The sequence below is a fragment of the Thalassophryne amazonica genome, chromosome 1 (genome assembly GCF_902500255.1).
Source record: "Thalassophryne amazonica chromosome 1, fThaAma1.1, whole genome shotgun sequence".
NCBI classification, from domain to species: domain Eukaryota; kingdom Metazoa; phylum Chordata; class Actinopteri; order Batrachoidiformes; family Batrachoididae; genus Thalassophryne; species Thalassophryne amazonica.
In genome coordinates, this window is record NC_047103.1 from 159,351,154 (window position 1) to 159,373,707 (window position 22,554).

The 22,554-nt window shown below is 40.8% G+C and overlaps 1 protein-coding gene across 3 annotated transcripts; it reads left to right on the top strand.

Annotated features, from left to right (window-relative positions):
* Positions 1 to 542: 542 nt before the first annotated feature.
* fastkd2 (FAST kinase domains 2) lies at positions 543 to 20,409 on the top strand. Of its 3 annotated transcripts, none has more exons than XM_034177462.1 (12): positions 543 to 705; positions 920 to 1,592; positions 1,691 to 1,794; positions 2,042 to 2,150; positions 5,132 to 5,255; positions 5,437 to 5,576; positions 8,333 to 8,505; positions 9,760 to 9,923; positions 10,148 to 10,384; positions 14,153 to 14,237; positions 16,805 to 16,916; positions 19,416 to 20,409. In XM_034177462.1, the coding sequence occupies exons 2-12, from the start codon at positions 981 to 983 to the stop codon at positions 19,560 to 19,562; spliced, it is 2,007 nt and encodes a 668-aa protein (XP_034033353.1). In that variant the 5' UTR covers positions 543 to 705; positions 920 to 980; the 3' UTR covers positions 19,563 to 20,409. The 3 variants fall into 3 exon arrangements, with proteins under 3 accessions (XP_034033353.1, XP_034033344.1, XP_034033349.1); XM_034177453.1 differs by having other exon boundaries at positions 9,760 to 9,916; positions 10,141 to 10,384; XM_034177458.1 differs by having other exon boundaries at positions 9,760 to 9,916; positions 10,141 to 10,384; positions 16,805 to 16,913; positions 19,413 to 20,409.
* Positions 20,410 to 22,554: the final 2,145 nt, after the last annotated feature.

A 22,554-nucleotide genomic window follows, 5' to 3' on the forward strand; every position in this document is an offset into this window, starting at 1 on the left:
TAATCATTTTGTGTAAATTTGTCTTATTTCAACTGCTTTCTCTGTTCTAGTCAGTGTTTTTTTTTTGTCTTTTTCGTAATTTATTTTATTGTTTTTTTGTTTATTTTATTTTTCCAATCTGCACTCTATTTTGTATTTGTTTTATGCAAAGAACCACTTTGACTTTTTGTGTTATCCGTGAAATTCCATTATAAATGTATTATATATGCATATGTTTTAACACACTGTATTTTACTGTACGTCTTATGGTATTTATAAATCAATCAATCAATCAATAAAAAAAAACAAACAAACAAACAAACAAAAAAAAAACAAAGACAAGTATTTCTGTGACCGAGACAGAGCCAGTATTACTTAAAAATTGGTTGGGCATTAACAAGATCAGAATCCAGAATTTGGTACAACTGTAAATTCAAATGCTGTAGATATTTTCCATCTATCAGAAAGATGATTTATTTATTTATTTATTTATTTTAATGGAACTGATTAGACCTAATCCACTCCACGCCAGTTGGTGGCGATGATGCAGTATGTCTTTTGTCAAGAGGAAGGAAGAAGCAGCGGGAGCATGTGGTTTGGGCTAACATCATCATTACTAATTTTCTAGTTTTAACATCACTGAAAGTTGTCTTTTGTTAAGCGGCACAAGTGTCATGTTTTATGTTTGAACGAGTCGTTTTATATTTCCACAGTTCGAGTAAAAAGGTACAGTACGTCTTCACCAGTTTGCGCTAACATTAGCTAGCTAGCTAGCTAGCTATCGTTGACCTTGTCTTGGTGTTATATCTTCACTGCTGCCTTAATGTTTTTCTGATCCAAAATGTAAAGTGTAAATTTTCGGCTTGAAAATGGTTTTAGACAGAGGTGTGTTAAGGGTTCATTTTTGAGTGTTGGGTAATGGACATTCTTTGCTATGCAGGTTCACAGGAACTACAGCGTAAAGCTGCTGTAGTGCTCCCATCTTCTTACTGTTTGTGACCATGATGAGGGCTTTGCGATTCTTCAGCCGGTGGTCTCCAGGGCAACATCACAGATTTCAGGTGACGACATTGGTCAGACATGTACCTAATGATATTCCTCGAGTCGCACCTAATTGGGGCACAAGGCAGATGAAGACCTGGCTGTCTGGAAGTGCTGTTAGTTCCGTACGGTTCTACTCGCAGGGTCCAGTTTCCAGTGAGACAGTGGAAGCGAAGGAGCACGTTTCCTCTCCACTAGCACTGATGTCTGATGCTGAGACTGCAGAGTCTAAGCAGAGCCAAAACTGGTTCCCTTCTGTTGACGAACTGCAGAACTGTTCCCGCCCATCAGACGTGTTGGACCTGATCAGTGAATACAACGGCCCACATCTAAAGACCAACAGCTGCCTGACTCGTATGTGGACCACCGTGAAGAACATGTCAAAGGAGGAGCAAAGCCGTGAGCTGCAGCTCATGTTTGAGCATCCTGAATTTGAGAAGCTACTGCAAAAGGCCATGAATGCTGTGGGACAGATGAGCACGAGTGACTTATCTTACTCTCTTTGGGCGATGGACAGACTGAGAGTGCCCCAACGTAGCCGTGTGGTCCAAACATTTCTCCGAGCCTGCCAGGTAAGCAGACAGGTTTTCCATCAGCAAGACAAAGTGTATTTCAGACTTTCCACTTGTTTTTCTTGTTTGTCTGACTCTATATGCCTGTCCACTAACAGGAAGAACTGAATTACTTTGATAACAAGAGTCTACGGATCTTGGCATCCTGTCTGGAGCATATGGACAGTAGTGTCAATGTCAGTGCACTTAAGGAGGGAATGAGGTCAGCCTTATCAGTTTGAGCATATTGTTTATTTCTATGGGGGGAAAAACATCCATTTTAAAAGTTGTCTCTGCTTACATTTGCTTCAGAAAATAAAGCCCTTGTATTTCCACAGTGAAAAAAAATTAAGGCTAAAGTTTTTTTTTTTTTTTTTTTTTTTTCTGGTTTTGTCATTGCAATTTGGATTTTTTTTATGACACCTTTTCTACTCAGTTTAAGATTGTGCCTGTTAATTCTTGTATCCTAGGATGCAAGCTGAGAACAGTCTTACCACTGTCAAAGATCCTGCGACTTTGCAGACAGTGATATTTTTGTTGGGGAAAGACATTCCACTGTATCTGAAAGGGAAACTAGAGGTGGGTGTCTGTGTTACACATTTTACAAATCTGAGCTGTTACCGACTGAGACCTGGTCCATATCAGAATTATTCTACTGGCATAAATTATGTATATACTGTACAAACCCTGGGTGACATCCATTGTTTTTCTATAGAGACACGGACAACCAAAATGACCCCTTATTTGGGCATTGCCATGTTGAGAGCCCCACCTGCACTGATTCACAATTAATTCATTAATGTGTAAAGGGGTGGAGTGTAGGTGGCTCTCGGTTCAGCTGTTTATGAAATCATGTTTTTTGGGGACTGCACGGTGGATTTCCTAACAGTTAACTTTTACTGTCCACATAAAAGTAATCCGCCTCATTTTTCCTCAGTAATCATGCATTAAGTGGCCCTACCGACAGCTGCTGAAAGTGTTAACACTGTTCACATGCAACATTCTGAACAGAACTTTATTGCTTGAAATGTCTTAAACTAAGAAGGTAGAAAAAATTGACTCCATGCGGTTATCATGGAGGAGGAAACTATCTATAGAGACCAAAATTGTTTTTGTACCAGGCTGTAAACATGCTTATTTCTGCTGTAAAGTTGGACATTGTAACACCAAGTCTGATGGGAAAGTGCTTTGTTTTGGAGCCAGTCAAGGAACTACAAGAAAAAAAGGCTTCTTCTTTAGCACCAAAATTCAGGTTCAAGTGTTTCCGTTTGGCTACAACACAGGATTCCTATAAGTGTGCAAAGCTGTGGTCCAGAAGCAAAAGTATGGTTCAAATTTCCAAACCTTTTATGTAATAATCAAAAATTATACCCTACTCCAGACTCTTAGGCTAATCCTAACCCTAATCCACTTGAGAAAAAGTAATTGGAAGGCTGAATCTCAACTCTGCCCCTTGGCCCTTACCCTTACCCCTTCCCCTCCGTTTTGCGTGGGCACAAGAGACAGAGGGGTGTCACAATTCTGTTTTTGGAGCTAAGCAGAGGGCTACAAACACCTCCGTTTGGGGCAGTAGGAGGAGCTTATCGCTGTCTCCAAAGAAACAAACATGGCGCTCAGAGCCGCACAAATGAAAGCTGCTTTCATTACAAATTACGCTGTTTAGAAAGTTATAACTTGCAAAAAACTTTACAGGCAGTTGCCTATGACAGCAACATGTATGCTGCTGGATGCATGTTGTGTATATTGTCGTTCTGAAGAATATCGTAACTTCGCTCGTGCGCTGAGGCGTTATAATGCGCATACACACAAACGCTACAGTAAAACACTTTTATATCTCACAATGGAGAAAATCATGATAAAGGATAAGCACGTTCATTTGTATGTTCATAAATCTTTGGATAATAGCGGCCCCTGCTGTTGGATTGCAAGGTCTGTAACGTGTGTGTATTTTGTAAACAAACAGGGAGCCCTGAGCAAACTCGTCTCCTAATAAGCTTTCAGGCAGAAAATGAGAAGTTTCACCAATAGGAGTAAGTTGGAAAATATATACACACACGTTTATGTGTAACACATAACCTGACATCTTAATAGACTGCTATTATTTGTCAAGGAAATAGGGCTGGATGCAAAAAAAAAATGGGAGAATTTGAAAAATTAATATAAGGTTAACAGAATTAGATGCAGCCCATAACATACATACAGGTGCTGGTCATATAATTAGAATATCATGAAAAAGATGATTTATTTCAGTAATTCCATTCAAAAAGTGAAACTTGTATAATGTATACATTTATTCCACACAGACTGATATATTTCAAGTGTTTATTTTAATTACTAATTAATTAATTACTAATCAATCAATTAATGATTAATCAATTAACAATATTAATTACTATTAATGACTAATTATCAGTATCAACATTAATTACTAATTAATTATTAATACTACTTATTATTACAAATTAATTCAATTAATAATACCACAAAATTCTCCGACATGATTGCGATGTGTCGAAGAAATCTGTGACTTCTATTTCTTTGCATTTACTAAAGGAAATAAAAAGAGCAAACAGGCTACTGCAACAAGTTTCGCTTCGGTTGACCTGTTGACAAACAGTGAAGACGGCAGTTTGAGACGGGTAGTCCCCCCCCCCCCCCCCCCCCAAGGTGGCGGGGTGTCTCAGTTCATAGGGCTAGAGGCATACCCCTTCGCCTTACCCCTTGTTTTAAAGGGGTAGGGGTAGGGCCAAGGGGAAGGGGTACAAAAGAGACTTGAGATTTGGCCGAAAAGTTGCTCAGCAGCTGAGCTTTCTTTCTTTCTTTCTTTCTTTCTTTCTTTCTTTCTTTCTTTCTATATTTGAATTAGGACAGTGCATATTAATCAATATCACATCACATAAATATGCCAGAGTTAGCACAGGAGCTAAATTTCATCCGTTGACCTAAGGCAGGTACAAACATTTAACAATAAATCTGACAACACAGACATTTGACATTATACCAGACACACACAACTTGACAAACTATTTACAATAAAAGGATCAGTCTGGAAATTAAGAGACCAAAAAAAAAAAGCCTAATTATCTATGGCTACATGACTGGTTAGTTCGCAACCAATTTTTAAGAGCTTGTTTGAAAGTTGAGTATTGTCCACAGTTTCTGATGTGCTCTGGCAGAGCGTTCCCTAAGTTTGTTCCTCTGATAGACACCACCATTTGGCCAGATTTAGTCCTGTGTCTTTGAACAATACAGTCCCCTCTTGTTGATGCTCTCATGCCCATTTCATCATTATTGTTATTTTTCCTATCAGTAAATGTTTTTAGAGGTGGAGGGGCCAGCCCATTTAGAACTTCAAAAATACATTTACAGCCTTGATACAAGATACATTTATAGCCTTGTTCTTACACAAGCTCTTTTCCCTGATTTGCAAACTGCACATAGCACCTGTACTAAGAAGTTCTTCTGGTGTTTTTGGGATGTCAAGAACTTGTTTGAAACTGTGTATTTTAGTATTATGTCAAGGATTTCCATTCAACATTGAATTTTTATTATTATTCTAGAGAAAGGCTTTCATGATAACAGACCAGTTGAGTAGCGATGAAGCCCTGGATTTGATGTCGACTATGGCTGCAGTGGGGTTCTTTTCCAAACCATTACTAGACATCTACAGTGAGAAAATCACAGGTAAAATAATGCTAAATGTTGTGTGTTATACTGATTTTACTAATATTAATACTATTCATTTCATGGAATGCTAATAAATATAAAGCTGTAATAACTGTCATCACAGGGTAATGTCTTCTTATGAATGTTCTGTTCCAAGAGATTGTCAACCCTCTCTTTTCCACTTCTGTCTCTCTGCTAGAAAACATCAATGGACTGTCGTTGAGAAAGCTGTTAACAGTGTTGCACTCCTGTAGGACTCTGCAATATAGAAACGTAAACCTGCTCACTGCCATTTCAAACTGGATCATGTCCAGAATGGACCAAATGAGCAAGAAAGAGGTGCTGAAATCGTAATATGTGCATATGCCAAAACACATCTATTATGATCGTAGTGCATGCATGGATGTAACAACATCTCCCACGTACAGACAACCCCACACACACACACGCACAGGTTTTTGCTAAAGCCCCTTTCACAGTGGGGTATTTGTAGAGCTGCTCATTGTAGGACGGAAGAAATTAAACATGTTTAATTTTCTTCAGCGTAGAGCGCTGGACGCAGTTTGAAGCAGGTCTGCGCAGCACAGCGTTACTGCATGCAAGTCTGTGCAACACGGCACTTCTGTACACAACCAAAAACTGAGTGCGTCAGCTGGAGAACATGAGAACATGATCACACAGCCCACAGCACCTGAACAGGGAATCGAACCTCAGCTCAGAAATCCAGAAACAGCAGCTCTCTCTCTCTCGAACTTGTGACTTTAAAATAAACGCGCACTCACTGCACGTCGGTGCGCTCATCAAACGTCCTGATCGATCAGTCTGGTCAAAGCTGAAAAGAGCTGTGACTCTTTAAAATAAACACGCGCTCGCTGCACGTCGGTGCGCTCATCAAACGTCCTGATCGATCAGTCTGATCAAAGCTGAAAAGTGCTGTGACTCTTGAATATAAACGCTCGCTCGCTGCATGTCGGTGCGATCATCAAACGACCTGATCGATCAGTCTGATCAAATCAGCGGTCCTGATCGGGGCAACCAGAGCTTTAATAGTTTAAGGAGTCACAGCGTTTCGTTCAGGGCAGCCTTTACCACAGCCAGATGCAGCAGCATCTGGACACAAAAAGTGATCCACCAAGACAAAAAAAAAAAAAAATGTTAAATGACTGTTTTTGAGCTGCACCACAACTGCAGTAGAGAACTGGTTTAATAGCGGCATGGTACACACGACTGTGTGCACACATTAAAAAGCGAACACACGCAACTGCAAGTATGAACGAATGCTGAAAAAGGCTGAGTACGTGCGCATTTTGGGCGTATTTAAATGAAACAACACTGCAATGAGCAGCTCTACTAATATGCTAATGTGAAAGGGGCTTAATTGGATTGTATTACAGTCTGTCTTCTTTTGCTCAAAGGTACTCAGTTGATTCTCATTCTTTGTCATGTCTCTTAGCTATTCACGCTGGCTTAATGTGAAACAATCACACTGATAGGCTCATTATCTCTTATTCATCTGTTGTGGGTACTGTATTGGTTCTCTGCATTACTAAATGTAATCCATGTCTTCTTTACTTCCACCAACAAAGTTGGAGGAGGTTGTTATTGCCCCTGTTTGTTTGTTTTTGAACAGCCTGGAGCCCACAATTTTTCATATTAGGAATTTTTCCTGAAGATTCATATCCTGATAGGCAAACTGATTCAGATTTCAATGTCATAGGTCAAAGTCAGGAAAAATCTTGGAAAATTGGAAAAATCCCCATCTTTAACATAGAACGAATTTTCAAAAATTATGTCGTTATGTAGGATGGTGTCCTTTATTGACTGACAAAGTTTGATCTGGATCTGATCCAGATTATAGATTTTGTGGCCATTTAAATTTAACATTGAAAACCCAATTTAATATGTATTTTGCATTATATCCTAAACGTGCCCCAATCACTCTCATATTTGAACGTGAGGTGCAGACTGGTACACACTGTCGACTGACAAAGTTTGATCTGGATCTCATCTGGATTGTGAATTTTGAATTTAATACTAAAAAGCCCATTCGATGTACATTTTGCATTCTATCTCAGTCAGAAGTGCCTCAGTCACTCTAATTTTTCTGTTATAGATTCACCTACACCACCAAAATTGGATGAAGGTTCCAGTTTTATGCCTGTTTGTTTGTCTTCCAGTTATCAGTCAGAAACCAAGTGCCAAAAAGCAGTGACAAATTATGCACAGCAGAGATGATCAATGTTCTGTGAAAATTGTCGGAAAAAAGAATTCAGAAACCGAAAAAGCTGGAAAAAAACCTGAGAACACCTCAAATAACTTTGATTCAAGTGCATGAAGTACATACTCCTGACATTTGATCACATCTAATTTAGCTTATGAAAGCCACTTCATACAGGACTTTGACCTTGCAATTTTTTCCAAGGTAAAATTTTGTGGAATTGGAAGCTAGTGATTGTGGAGGCTTGCCCTCTACGAGCGCGGTGCTCCTATAACAAGACTGCATGAGCGGAAGTACTGTATTGCACATGCATGAAAACCTGCAAGAACAAGAGACAGAGACAGACACTAGTTGTTGTAAAACACCAAATTTGAAGCTCTGCAAGAAAGTAGAAACCTCAGAGTTCAAGTGTGAAGAAATGAAAGAAGACATTTGATTCCAGGAAAGATAAAACTAGAGCGCTTTCACTGCCAAGATAATGCAGACTATAACCAGCACCAAGGTGGAGCGGCAGATTACAGCCAACATTGTAGGCAGTTATCTTCTTTTTTTATTTATTTATTTTTTTACATCATGAAATGCATCTTCCATGCATCTCAAATCAAATTGCATGCCATGAATTACAAATAAATGTACTCATTCTGCACCTTCAGTCCCTTTATAAGGTAAAGGGTTGTATTCCGAGTTAGTTACTTTTCAGATCATTGTAAATACCTCTGATCGCACTGGGTCATAGATGGTCTCAACCGTAATCATTGTTTTATAAATTTTTCTGCACTTGTGTAAAAATTTTGCATTTGACTTTTTAAAGCTGGCTAATATTTTATGGCTATATGCTTTCCTTAATTTTTTTTTCTTCTTCTTCTTTGTGATCCAGTTGATCCTCATGCTGTCTGCATTTGAGGGGATCTTGTTTTGTCCAGCTGATGTATTGAGAGCATTTGCTGAGAACATTGTCTCCAACCGTGAACCTCTGATGCGTAAAGACATCGTCTGTGTGCTCAAAGTGTACTCTTCTCTCAACTATGATCTGCACGATCTCAGACAGCAGTAAGTCACTCTGCTGTCTCCATGTCTTAAAATATTAAAGGATTATTAACTGAGCAAGAGAGGTTAATAATTCATTTATTATATGGCTGTTTTTGTAGCTGCATTGACATTTTGTATGTCCGCTTTGAGCGCGTTTGTTGTTGATTCCTCCAGTTCAAACTCGTCATTGTAACAAAATTCGTTCATTGAATGGTCCTCTTTGTTGCTCATAATTTCTTTGTTAGCTTTTTGTTTTATTTTGCTTTTAAATTTCTTCTTTAATGAGGGAAGAATTGTGTGTGACCTTGGGGCCTGCTGGGTCCTACCTCTGAGCTGATCATCACAGCTGTCCCTCATCACCTGCAGTATATCAACCGTGGTTCTACACTTCTGCCTTCGAGAGAAACTTTTTTTTTTTCTTCACAAGAAGCTCAGTCCTCACCTCCAGAGATCACACGCCTCATCAGCTCCATGAGCTGACACCTGGCTTCGGACTTCGTCATTTTCTCATCTTAAACAAATTCACAATTGTGGTACACGTTCCGGTGCAGTGGTAACCGGTCTGATATGGGAAAATATGGTCGTCCGTAATTTAGCGGGTGCATGTCAGGCTCCGGAGAGGGTTCACAGCCACACAGAGGGCTCTGATCTAAAGCGGCTGTCTTTGGTTCACCACACCCAGGGATATGTGTGAAACGTAACACCATATTACAGCGCAGGCAGCATTTTGTTAATCGCCGGCCTTGAATTGCGCCCTGCCTCGTTTTGCTGCTGGGTCTGAGCACGGTTTGAAAAAATTAAACGCCTGGTTGGTCTTTTAATCACAGAAATACGGTAATCACTTCTCGAATTGGCGAGCGTCAGTGTTGAACTTCATTTCGTACATCTGTTACTGTCCACGTCGGCACGTCCGGACTGCTCTGTCTGGTATGTGTGGGGGTGTTTAATGAAAATGTATTGCGGTTGGACGGAACATTTTGTCCGATGTGAGCAAAAATCTGTTACACAAAATCCGGGTTTAATCAGTGTTTGTTACATGGAAAACTATACAAAAGCATTGGGAGTTTTGCTTTTGTCCGATGAGTGCGAATATCTGTTTTATACCATGACTGTTTTACAGAATTTTTAAAGCGCATTATAAATCCTGTTGCTTATAATAAAGGCAGTCAGTTTATTGTTATTATTTTCATTTATATGTTTTACTGTCCAAGTCTTAAGTGACTTTTAGTTGTCAGGTTTGATGCCCTTATTTCCACCCCGTCTTGGTTCCTACAGGTTTCTGGACAGGCTCACCGAGGCTCTAGAATCCTATTTGCCTGTGATGTCTGTTCCTGAGTTGTTAAAGGCTGTTTACTGCCTGTGTCTCATGGGTCATTTCCCCACGGCACCTCTTGAACACCTGCTGCAGAACAGTACCCTGGAGCAGTTTAACGGTATAGGTCAGACACAGGATTCATGTACACATGTACTATTTTCTTTCTCTGTTCTCTTTTCCTTCAAACAGTTGTATTCTAACTTATAAAACTGCAACTTTTATTTTGGCGAGCACTTTGTAAAGGCCACACTTCCTTGATAACCAGTACAAATCAATAACAGTTCCTGAGAGATGTTTTTGTTTGTTTCATTATGTTGTTTATATTTGAATCTCTGTAATTTCTTTCAGAATCCAAGTTGCCCTTGGGCTTCCCAAGAATGTTCCAGATGGTGGACTTGTGTCTCCGTCTTGATTGTCCTCCCCTCCCTCGGCAGCTAACTGTCCCTCATCGTTTTCTGGATTGCCCCCTGCCCACTCGTTTATCAGTCAACCCGTGGCTCTCTCACAGCCTGCGGGTTTTGTTGGGGGATCAGTCGGACAAGATGCTACAAGAACACGTGGTGGTAGAGAACATCTACCTCATAGGTAAAGGAGAAAAAAAATCAGAGGAGGGGAAAAATGGCATAAAAGTGTGTGTTCAGTCCATATTTAGAGTGTCAGCATGATTTGTAAAGTAAATATCGGCTGCATGGTGGTGCAAGCGGCTCGTGCAGGTGCTTCCAAAACAGAAGGTTCCTGCTTCAAGATCGCCTGTGCCCATTCTCCGTGTACATCTGCAGTTGTCAGGAAGGGCATCTGTTGTAAAACCTGTGCCATATTACTAGGGGAGCTATGACCACTACCTTTGCACCCCCCCAGAACTAAACTAATCCAACTTTTTTAGGTTCCTTAGATGACCCCAAAACAATCAGGATGTTCCCAAAAATAAAAACTGGCTTCAAGCCAGTTATCAAAGATGGCGTCCAAGATGGCCACCAAAATAGGGTTTTTCACTAAAACACCTTTAAACAACATATAAACAACTTAAATATCAGAAATTCAATGATAAGGGCCTATTGGTGGCCATTTTGGACGACATTTTGAATCTTAAACCCATGAATGAATTTAGTTTATGCACATGAGTTTGCTGTGACCTGCAGTGGTCTTCCCATTGAATCTCTATGATATTTAAGTTGTTAATGTTGTTTAAAGGTGTTGTAGTGAAAAACCCTATTTTGGCAGCCATCTTGGACGCCATCTTGGATAACTGGCTTGAAGCCAGTTTTTATTTTTGGGAACTTTCTGATTGTGTTTTGGGGTCATCTGAGGAACCTAAAAAAGTTGGTTTGGTTTAGTCCTGGGGGAGCAGGGGGGAGGGTGCAAAGGTAGTGGTCATTGCTCCCCGAGTATATCAACAACCAGAGACGCCTAAAGAAATTAAAGTCATCACAGAACTTGTGCACACGCTGAACGCTGAGCTATAAGTTTACATTATGAATACAGGCAGTGAGCTCTGAGTCACAGTCACGTTAAGGGTTTATATAATTAATTTATCTCTATATGATTTCAAGTTCTTTGTGATTTCATCTTTTGAATGAATCTCATCATGTTGGTAGTGAAGATGCTATGATAAATGTGTTTTTAGGGCCATGCTTTGCTTGACCTTTTGACCAAGCTTCCCAAAAAGAATCACCTATAGATGCTCTCTCAAGTAATGTTCCCACCACGTTTGGTGGAAATCCATCCAGCCATTTGAAAGTTGTTCTCACACATGGGCGCTTAAATTACCCTGTTCATGCAGCACTTTACAGGTTAATTACTTGGGCAAATATGACAAGTTGACTTTGTTTTGTGAGATTTTTTTGTTGTTGTTGACGTGATGGAGGAAGCACGTGCATAGCAAGTTTAATATCTGTGCTGCATTTGGTGGAAACTGGGCACTTTGAATGTCCAACTTACAAGTTTGAAAGTTACTGTTGACAAAGCTTTGATAAAACGTCTGTCTCTTTGCTGACTGTTTTTTGTCAGACCAAGTATACACAGGCATCATTTTGACCAGTTAACATTAACTTTGGACTCGTGTGTCAGTCTTCACAGTGATAAAGTGGAAAAAAAAATCTGGGTGACCTGTGATCCCACACTGTCCTTCAATCTACAGGTAGAGAAATTGATAAGAATGCTTTCTGTTACCACCATAATATTGCAAAGGTTTGACCTGTTCTGTCTGTGGCAGATGCAGAGAAGTCAATTCATGCCTTTGTCTCCTCCTGAATAGGTTCCTGTGAAGTCCTATTTTATGGCTGACCACAGTCCAGCATCAGAGACCTCCAGTTGGCTAAAAATGCTGCTGGTGGGGTACTGACGAGGAAATCAAAGTTTGACCATATTACACTCAACAAAAATATAAACGCAACACTTTTGGTTTTGCTCCCATTTTGTATGAGATGAACTCAAAGATCTAAAACTTTTTCCGCATACACAATATCACCATTTCCCTCAAATATTGTTCACAAACCAGTCTAAATCTGTGATAGTGAGGACTTCTCCTTTGCTGAGATAATCCATCCCACCTCACAGGTGTGCCATACCAAGATGCTGATTAGACACCATGATTAGTGCACAGGTGTGCCTTAGACTGCCCACAATAAAAGGCCACTCTGAAAGGTGCAGTTTTATCACACAGCACAATGCGACAGATGTCGCAAGATTTGAGGGAGCGTGCAATTGGCATGCTGACAGCAGGAATGTCAACCAGAGCTGTTGCTCGTGTATTGAATGTTCATTTCTCTACCATAAGCCATCTCCAAAGGCGTTTCAGAGAATTTGGCAGTACATCCAACCAGCCTCACAACCGCAGACCACGTTTAACCACACCAGCCAGGACCTCCACATCCAGCATGTTCACCTCCAAGATCGTCTGAGACCAGCCACTCGGACAGCTGCTGAAACAATCAGTTTGCATAACCAAAGAATTTCTGCACAAACTGTCAGAAACCGTCTCAGGGAAGCTCATCTGCATGCTCGTCGTCCTCATCGGGGTCTCAACCTGACTCCAGTTCGTCGTCGTAACTGACTTGAGTGGGCAAATGCTCACATTCGCTGGCGTTTGGCATGTTGGAGAGGTGTTCTCTTCACGGATGAATCCTGGTTCACACTGTCCAGGGCAGATGGCAGACAGCGCGTGTGTGTGTGGCGTTGTGTGGGTGAGCGGTTTTCTGATGTCAATGTTGTGGATTGAGTGGCCCATGGTGGCGGTGGGGTTATGGTATGGGCAGGCGTCTGTTATGGACGAAGAACACAGGTGCATTTTGAATGCACAGAGATACCGTGACGAGATCCTGAGGCCCATTGTTGTGCCATACATCCAAGAACATCACCTCATGTTGCAGCAGGATAATGCACGACCCCATGTTGCAAGGATCTGTACACAATTCTTGGAAGCTGAAAATGTCCCAGTTCTTGCATGGCCGGCATACTCACCGGACATGTCACCCATTGACCATGTTTGGGATGCTCTGGACCGGCGTATACGACAGCGTGTACCAGTTCCTGCCAATATCCAGCAACTTCGCACAGCCATTGAAGAGGAGTGGACCAACATTCCACAGTCAACAATTGACAACCTGATCAACTCTATGTGAAGGAGATGTGTTGCACTGCATGAGGCAAATGGTGGTCACACCAGATACTGACTGGTATCCCCCCAATAAAACAAAACTGCACCTTTCAGAGTGGCCTTTTATTGTGGGCAGTCTAAGGCACACCTGTGCACTAATCATAGTGTCTAATTAGCATCTTGATATGGCACACCTGTGAGGTGGGATGGATTATCTCAGCAAAGGAGAAGTGCTCACTATCACAGATTTAGACTGGTTTGTGAACAATATTTGAGGGAAACCAAAAGTGTTGCGTTTATATTTTTGTTGAGTGTACTATAATTCATTCACAACTGCAGGTCTGCTGTGCTTCTTCAGCTATGTGAAGCAAACACTAGCTTAGCAAAGCCCTTTGAGTCTCAACCTCAGTGTGCCATGGTGTCTTGCAGTTCTTACCCATGTCCTTTAAAATTCCAAATTTTTTCCGTAAATACCAAATCTTGTGCATGTTAGTGATAGACGATTGTGAATCCTACATATAAATTCTATGGAGCAGAGATACACTGGTGACAAAGAAAATTATTTTTATACCTGAAGTCATTTAAAAAATGTTTTTAATGTACAAGAGGTTGAATCTGTACATGTCTGTTTGCTTTTACGTTCATCCATTAATTTGCTGGGCCTTTGAGTCATTATTGGTTTTTTTTTTGTTTTTTTTTTTAATCCTTAAAAACGGAGCTGTTTGACAGCGAGTTGCTCTCTCCCTTCTTTGTCTTAGATGCTGTAATAACCAAACCGCTGCCGCTGAGTGAGAGAAGCAGCCTTGAATCGGATGGTGGTTCTGCACCAGAAAGCAGTCAAAGGTAGCGTGTCCACATTCGGTCGGAGAAGATCATCTGCAGTGGTGTTTATAGTTTCGCTTTTGTGAGTTTTATGAAGTTTAATACTGTTAAAGATGATTGAAACTAGAGAGGATATTTGGGCATTGATGGAAGCTATAGCTTATAATGGTTTGTGTGATCTTCTTGAGGGTTTTCTTTGTAATCCAAAAATGATATCTATGATATATGATAAGAGGAAGTTGGTTGTGTAAGTATTTGGACAGTGACACAGTTTTTGTAATTTTGCTTTGGCACACCACCGCATTGGACCTGAAATGAAACAATCATGATATGCTTGTGGTGCAGGTTGTTAGCTTTAATTCAAGGGGTTTGAAAAAAAAAAAATCACACATTTAAGAGTAACAGCCATTTGTAGAAATCCTCCCTCCATTGTCAGAGGCAACAAGTAATTCGACAAACCAAGTATAAGTATTGTTTTTTTTTTTGTTTTTTTTTTTTAAATGCATATCACTTTTACTGCCAGTTTTCTTGAAACAAGTCAGCGGATGGATATGTGGACATTTATAAGTCACTGTATATTTCTTTGACTTCATTTACGTCATTCATTAATAATACAAACAATATTGTGCTGTATAGTAAATCTGCCCAATTATCTGTCCATCCAGCAAGATAGTTTCAATTAAGAGTTCTTGAATTAAGATTGTTAAATCTAGAAAGATTAGAGTGTAAAGTTGAACAATTAAAATAAGAAACTAGGACTGCAAGCAGTCATGTACGGGCCCTCGTTCCGCGCAACCGCCTACCCAGGCCAGTGGGTGCCCTTGTGAGCACATGTGGGCATGTGCATGCAGGGGCAACCACTCATCACATAGTTAAAATTTTAAACAAATCACACAGTGCATCAAGGAGTTATGACATGTTGATTGTTCATCCACTAGGGGGCGCTCAGTGAACAAACAGAGGGGCCGGGTGTGTTCAGGGACCAACCATCATCATACATGTGAAGTTTCAAGTCAATCAGGCAAAGCATGAAGGAGTTATCATGACTTGATGTTCCATGGCAAAGGGTCAAAATGGCGGCACCATAGCGGCCACACCCTTCAACATAGAGAAAAGCTTACGATAACTTTTGGTCAGTATCAACTTTGGATGTTTTCAAAGAAATTTGAAGTGCATTGGACAAAATCCCTAGGAGGAGTTCGTTCAAATACAACATGTGGAAATCACGCCAAAATGAGAAGAAAATTCAAAATGGCCGAATTCCTGTTTAGAGTAGACCCATGGTGCAAGAGACTTTTTTGTACGTCTATGCAAGTCACACATGTCTACCAATTTTCATCTCCCTACTCCAAAAAAACCCCTATGGGGAGGGGTTTTTGAAAGTTTGAAGGGGGCGCTATTGAGGCATTTTGCCCCGCCCATGGGCGACGCCCCTATGAATTGTAAGAGGTTGTCGTGCTCGACCTGTGTATCAATTTTCATGATGATGTGACAAAATTAAAGCCGTCAAAAGGAAGAACATAATTTCATGGCGAATGGGCAATATTCTACGATGAAGTATGTGGACGTGACAGCCGTTCGAAGTGAAATGGCGTGCTCCGAAAAGCTCGCCAAAGTTTGACGACCCCTAGCAGCCACGCCTTTTGACTTAATTAGAATCTTTTGATAACTTTTGATCACCATTGTGTTGTGATGATTTTGACCAAATTTGAAGACAATCGGATGAAATCCCTAGGACGAGTTCGTTCAAATGTAAGTAGTGGAAATGGCCAAAAATGGCAAAAAATTTTCTCAAAATCGAAATTTAAAATCAAAATGGCCGACTTCCTGTCGATATTTCACCATGACAGATGATGTCCAAAAACACAGGATTTTCTTCAAAAGATGTGAATTTTCCAGAATGTGAGAGAGGCTAAAGCCTAGAGCTAATCAGTTTTCTTGTCTGGAAATCCTTGCGTTCCACTCCACCATGCACCTGTGACTTGTGATGGAATAGACAAAAGCTGCAGGATGCAATTTTTGCAGCCGCAGAAGCCTGTAACGCTTTAAGAATTGTCACGAGTCTCTCGGTGGCTTCCCTCCCTAATCCAGGCAGGTTTTCCATCTGAATGATTGATTTAAATGAAGTGAAAGACATTCAGTGTTCATGTATTCATCTCCTGGGTTTTCTGAAGAAAGCTGGTTCTAAAGGTGATTTGCATTTAAAAAATAATCTGTATATTTTAGTTTGTCCAATTATTTACAGCCTCTGAAAATGGAGGGGCTGTGTTTACAGCTGGCTGTAATTTCTAAGTGGGGAATGGAATATTTTTGTTCAAACCTGTGAATCAAAGCTGAAAGTGTACAAAACACACACAGCTCCACTGTGGTGGTGTACAGAGGCACAATGACAGAAATGGTTACTAACAAACTCGTGGACCTGACTGTACCGTCAAAGAGCCACTGTGTGCATGTCTAAGTTTCAGGTTTTTGTTTCCCTTTGATGGTCTTCTGTCAAAACCTCCCCATTCATCCTATTATACCGGCACCTACAGTAAATTTAAATTTTGTCCTGGGATCACTAATGAACTGTTTCCTTGGTTTGCCAGAATTGCAGTTATTTGTGCACCAGGGAGCTCTTTTTGTGGCAGCACTCTCCGAGGTCCCAAGGCTGTCATGCTTCGTCATCTGAAGGTTCTGGGATATCACCCTGTCTTGGTGAGGCTGAGATCTGGTTACAGTTTAGCACATTTTTAATCCAGTCATTATTCCCGTCTTCACACCATACCTTATCCTGCTAACAATTACAGTAAGTGAAGTGTGCATCTCATCTGCGCATGCGTGGGTCAAACGGGGGCAAAAATCCCAGCTACCACACTCACACTGCTCCCATTGAATTTTGTATACAGTAGCATTAGCGGACTGTAAAAGTTAAGGCTTTTACAGGGATTGTTTCAAAGGCTTTAAGCGACACATACAATAATGACAGGGGCGCACTGTGCTGTTTTCAAATGCTCGAATGGAATTTATAGGCTTGAAAGTTGGCTGAAAACACACAATTGCAAACCCCGCTGAGTCCAAACAAAGACAGAAAGAAGAAGTAATGTGGTGGAAAACATCCGTTCATTCTACCAATTTTGCCACAGAAAAGAAAGATCCAGGCGGACGTAAAAGATGGACTAAAATTGTAAGTTTCTTGCACACATTTATTTTGTCAATATCCTGAAACTGTGCCGCCGTTTTCGTGCATTGGCTTCTGACTGTAATGGCGCGCCATGAATGACGCGGCGCATAATATTGTAAAATTGACATGTTGTATAAACAAACCATGCATGCACATATCATTGTATGTCTGTCAACTTATCAAGACAAACGTGACACCAAAGAGGTTATATGTGAGACTCACCGTCATTGTCGTCATTATGAAGCCGGCGGAGTCACGATTTCTCATCCCTGCTTAGCAAATATTCTGAAATATCCACAGTTTCAGTCTTTGGACTTCGTCTAACCATCCGTCAGTTGGCTTCAAGGGGTCAGAAATTAGTTTTCTCCAACTATCAACAAGCACGGGTCATTTTCAACAGCATCACGCTCTTCCTCCTTTGTCGGCACTAACGGTACTTTCTGTACAGGTGCAGCACACACAAGCACAACCAGCGCTTTCCATTTCTGCCCACTGCCGTACGTAGTCCTGGTTGTAACAGGCAATCCGCGGAGCTTACAAAAACGCTTTAAATTGTCAACTTTCCAGCGGTTGAAATGATCCAAATCACAGCACTCCTCGCTGCTTTCCGCCGCCATAGCTTGTGGGTTGGTAACTGAAAACTTTATCCTGCCCATAATGCACCGTGTGGCCTGAGATGCGCACCTCACTTATTCTCTCATGTGGGAGAGAACACATTTGCCATATTTGTTTTAACTATTTAATTAAACTTGACTCTTCAGCCATACGTATTAGGACAGTGGCACACATTCTGTAATTTTGCCTCGACACACCACCACAACGGAGTTGAAATGTGCATGTACTTGGAGACCTTTAGGTTTAATTCAAGGGGTTTACAGGGCTGCAAAACCTTCATTTGTATATGGATTTCCGTCAAATTTATTTCCATGCGCCGTTTATTTTGTCATATATGTATATAATGGCTTTATTTTGACACAAACACACTCTTCTCAAAACTTGACCCTGTGTAGTAAATCAAGCGCACACCTCTCTTCTTCTGTGGTGTTTAATGGCAGCCAGCATCCTTACTGTTGCATTGCTGCTACCCATAGGTGGCACTAGGGGGCGCTTCAGCTACTCCTGGATTTGTCAGCGCACCCCCAAAACTTTTTTTTTTTATCATTTTATTGTTAGTTATATACATTCAGTGGATGACAAGTTTGTCCTACATCTTATACTTTGTGAAGATGTATTTCAAACCGCTAAGTTCATGTCTGAGCAGCTACATTCCCCTAATTTTGACCTTGGAGCAGCAGATGACCTTGCAAAGTCTGTCATCACCGCCTTATCAGAAAAGCGCATGGAGGTAAAATGGAAAGAAATACGGGAGCACACTGAGGATCTGTGCTCAAAAATAGGTCTTTCTCCACAGATTCCATGTAAGAGAAGATTGATTCATTGATTTTAAATACTTGAAATATATTGGATTCATTGAGAGGATTTAGTATAACAGACTGATGCAGAGGTAGCAGCAGTGGAACAGTAAGGATGAATGTGAATGTGAGGCATCATTGGAAAGCATTTTGACTGTGAAAACACTATAAATGCAGTCTGTTTGTAATCTGTATAATCTTTATTTTTGTTGTCCAATTACCTATGAGCTGTGAAAATGAGTCCCTGCGAAAACAAATGGCTGTAATTCCTGAATGTTTAATGCAATATTTATGTTAAGCCCCTTAAATTAAAGCTTAAAGTCTCCACTACAAGTGTACATGGTAATTGTTTAATTTCTGTTTAGTTAGGGTGTCCACATGCAAATTACTAAAATTGTAAGTGTTCAAATACTTATGGACCTGACTGTTTTCTTTTAAATATTACACTCCAAAATCTCACCAGATGTTGGAAAAATACACACACACACAGAGAGCCTTTAATGCTTAAGTTTCATATTTTATAATAAAAAAAAAAACATTTTTGCACACACCACAGTTGTTGAGAACATCCTCAGTAATATCAAAGTTTACGCCGTCCTAATTTTGGTCTGACCTCTGCAGATACCGCAGCATCAAATGAAGTCTGTCTCTGATGAAAAGAGGATAGATTTCCTCAGGAATATGATCTTTCCAGAACAGCACAAACCAGACCAGACAGGCCAACGTGAAATGGACGGACTGGATTCTTCAAGACTGGAGTCTTCAGACTGAACGTCTTTAGACTGGTGCAGCAGCCTGTCAATTAATTGCAGACAAACTTTGTTGGGACAGTTTTGCATAACTTAATGCAGTCTGTTAAAAAAACAAACAAACATACATATTAAGCAAAAAAAAAAAAAAAATGTTTTCAAAGCTTTTAAATGCAGCTGAGTCACACACATTTGTTCTTTCAATAATAATAAAGGATTAGTTGAAACCACTGAGAAGGTGAGTGTTTCAACAGTGTCTTAATTATTTGCTGCAGAGGAGACAAAGTTTTCATTTGCTTCAGAGGTGGAACATTTAAAGAAATTTGTTTCCCTCAATTTGTATAGGTTTGGTATAGAGGTCACCTACCCTGCTCATGGAGGTCATCTGCCCTCCATGTTTTCTGCTGCAACCACAGATGAGTCATTAAGTCTGGTATTTCCCAGCTCAGTTGGCTAAGCACACCTGACCTAGTTAGTGGGTAATGAGTAGTGGGGGTAGTGGTGGGGGGTCAGGGAGAGTTGGCAAACATGCAGAACAGGTGATCTGCAGGTGCAGACTTCGTAATTCCTTGTTTTGAGCAGGGGTGGGCAACACGACCAAGACGCATGTTGCTTCTTGCAACTGTCATCAGATCACCTCAGCAGGTGGTTTTACTGGTGAGCTCCTCAACTTAGAGTGAATCGCCTGCTGAGGCAGACTATTGACTATTGCAAGTGAAAAACAGGTGTGTATGAAAAAAATATGTGGCGTGATGGTATCTACATTATCTTTGGAGATATGCTGAGATCTTTATGAAAACAATGTTAGTGCTGATGTGAATTTCTTGAGATAAACAGATATTAAAAAAAATAGTAATGTGTAGAGTGTTGTCTGCATTATTTCAAGATAATACACAGGTTTTTATGGATAAAGGAACATGTAGAGTGCAAATATTTACATAATCTTAAGATAATGAGTCTTTATGAAGAAAAAAATGGAACAGAGGGAAATGTTTTAAAATTCATGAACAGACGTGTACAGGAAATCACCTACGTGTGTCACATTTGTTGTCAGGCCACTCCTGAACCAGAGACAGTCAAGCATCTTATGTGGGCAAAGGAAAGAAAGAACTGGACTGTTGCTCAGTGGTCCAAATTCCTCTTTTCAGATTAAAGTAAACTTTGCATTGGAAATTAAGGTCCCAGAGTGGAGAGGCACAGAATCCAAGTTGCTTGAAGTCCAGTGTGAAGTTTCCACAGTGTGATTGATTTGGGCTTCTGTGTCCTCTGCTGGTGTTGGTCCACTGTTTTATCAAGTCCAAAGTCAATGCAGCTGTCCACCAGGAGATTATAGAACACTTCATGCTTCCATCTGCTGGCAAAATTTATGAAGAAGCTGATTTCCTTTTCCAGCAGGACTTGGTAACTACCCAAACTGCCAAAAGTAGTAACTGGTTTTCTGACTGTGGTATTACTGTACTTGTTTGGCCCCCATAGACAAAACCTCACATTGTTTATGGGGTTCTGTCAAGACGAAGATGAGACTATAGACCCAACAATACAGTGCATCCAGAAAGTTTTCACAGTGCTTCACTTTTTCCATTTTATCTTGCAGCCTTATTCCAAAACTTTTTCCCCTCAAAAATCTGCTCATAACACCCCATAATGACAACTTGAAAAACTTTTTTTAAATTTTTGCAAATTTATTAAAAATACAAAACCTAAGAAATCGTTTACATAAGTATTCACACCTTTAGCTCAATACTTTGTTGATTCACCTTTTGCAGCAATTTCAGCCTCATGTTTTCTTGAATATGATGCCACATTCTTGGTGCACCTATCTTTGGGCAGTTTTGTCTATTCCTCTTTGCAGTATCTCTCAAGCTCCATCAGGTTGGATGGAGAACATTGGTGCACAGCCATTTTCAGATCTCTCCAGAGATGTTCAATCGGATTCAGGTCTGGACTCTGGCTGGGTCACTCAAGGACATTCACAGAGTTGTCCTGAAGCCACTCCTTTGATATCTTGGCTGTGTGTTTAGGGTTATTGTACTGCTGAAAGATGAACCGTCGCCCCAGTCTGAGGTCAAGTGCGCTCTGGAGCAGGTTTTTATCCAGGATGTCTCTGTACATTGCTGCATTCATCTTTCTCTCAATCCTGACTAGTCTCCCAGTTCCTGCCGCTGAAAAACATCCTCACAGCATGATGCTGCCACCACCATGCTTCACTGTAGGGATGGTGCCTGGTTTCCTCCAAATATGACACCTGGCATTCACACCAGAGAGTTCAGTTTTTGTCTGATCATACCAGAGAATTTTGTTTCTCATGGTCTGAGAGTCCTCCAGGTGCCTGTTAGCAAACTCCAGGTGGGCTGCCACTAAGGAGTGGCTTCCGTCTGGCCACTCTGCCATACAGACCTGATTGATGGATTGCTGCAGAGATAGTTATTCTTCTGGAAGGTTCTCCTCTCTTCACAGAGGAATGCTGGAGCTCTGACAGAGTGACCACCAGGTTCTTCGTCACTTCCTTGACTAAAGCCCTTCTCCCCACTTGGTCCGTGTAGACAGGTGGTCAGCTCTAGGAAGAGTCCTGGTGGATCTGAACTTCTTCCGTGTACAGATGATGGAGGCCACTGTCTTCATTGGGACCTTCAAAGCAGCAGAAATGTTTCTGTAACCTTCCCTACATTTGTGCTTCGAGACAATCCTGTCTCACAGGTCTACAGACATTTCCTTTGACTTCATGCTTGGTTTGTGCCCTGACATACTTTTTTTTTTTTTTTTTGCATAAATTAACATACAGAAAATGGTTGATGTGTTGGCAGAGGTTTGTGCTTTCAGAGCACTCTCTGCTGCAGCTATTTATTGTTGGAGGTCGTCTGTGAAAGCCTCTGTCATGTTGAGAAAAACAGCATGTTGATCTTCATGCTTACGGCCCTTTATGACTGAGGCACATTGAAACTGATAAACTAGATTATGACTGCAGTAGCTGCACAGAATATGCAAGGTGAGCAAAGTAAAGGTGGTGTCCCTTT

What these genes read in the sequence shown, in the direction of transcription:
- fastkd2 (XM_034177462.1), top strand. Translation starts at nt 981, where the DNA reads ATGATGAGGGCTTTGCGATTCTTCAGCCGGTGGTCTCCAGGGCAACAT. An exon ending in CTGCACGATCTCAGACAGCA is followed by an intron (nt 8,506 to 9,759) that starts GTAAGTCACTCT and finishes TGGTTCCTACAG; the next exon opens with GTTTCTGGACAGGCTCACCG. An exon ending in GATATCACCCTGTCTTGGTG is followed by an intron (nt 16,917 to 19,415) that starts AGGCTGAGATCT and finishes CCTCTGCAGATA; the next exon opens with CCGCAGCATCAAATGAAGTC.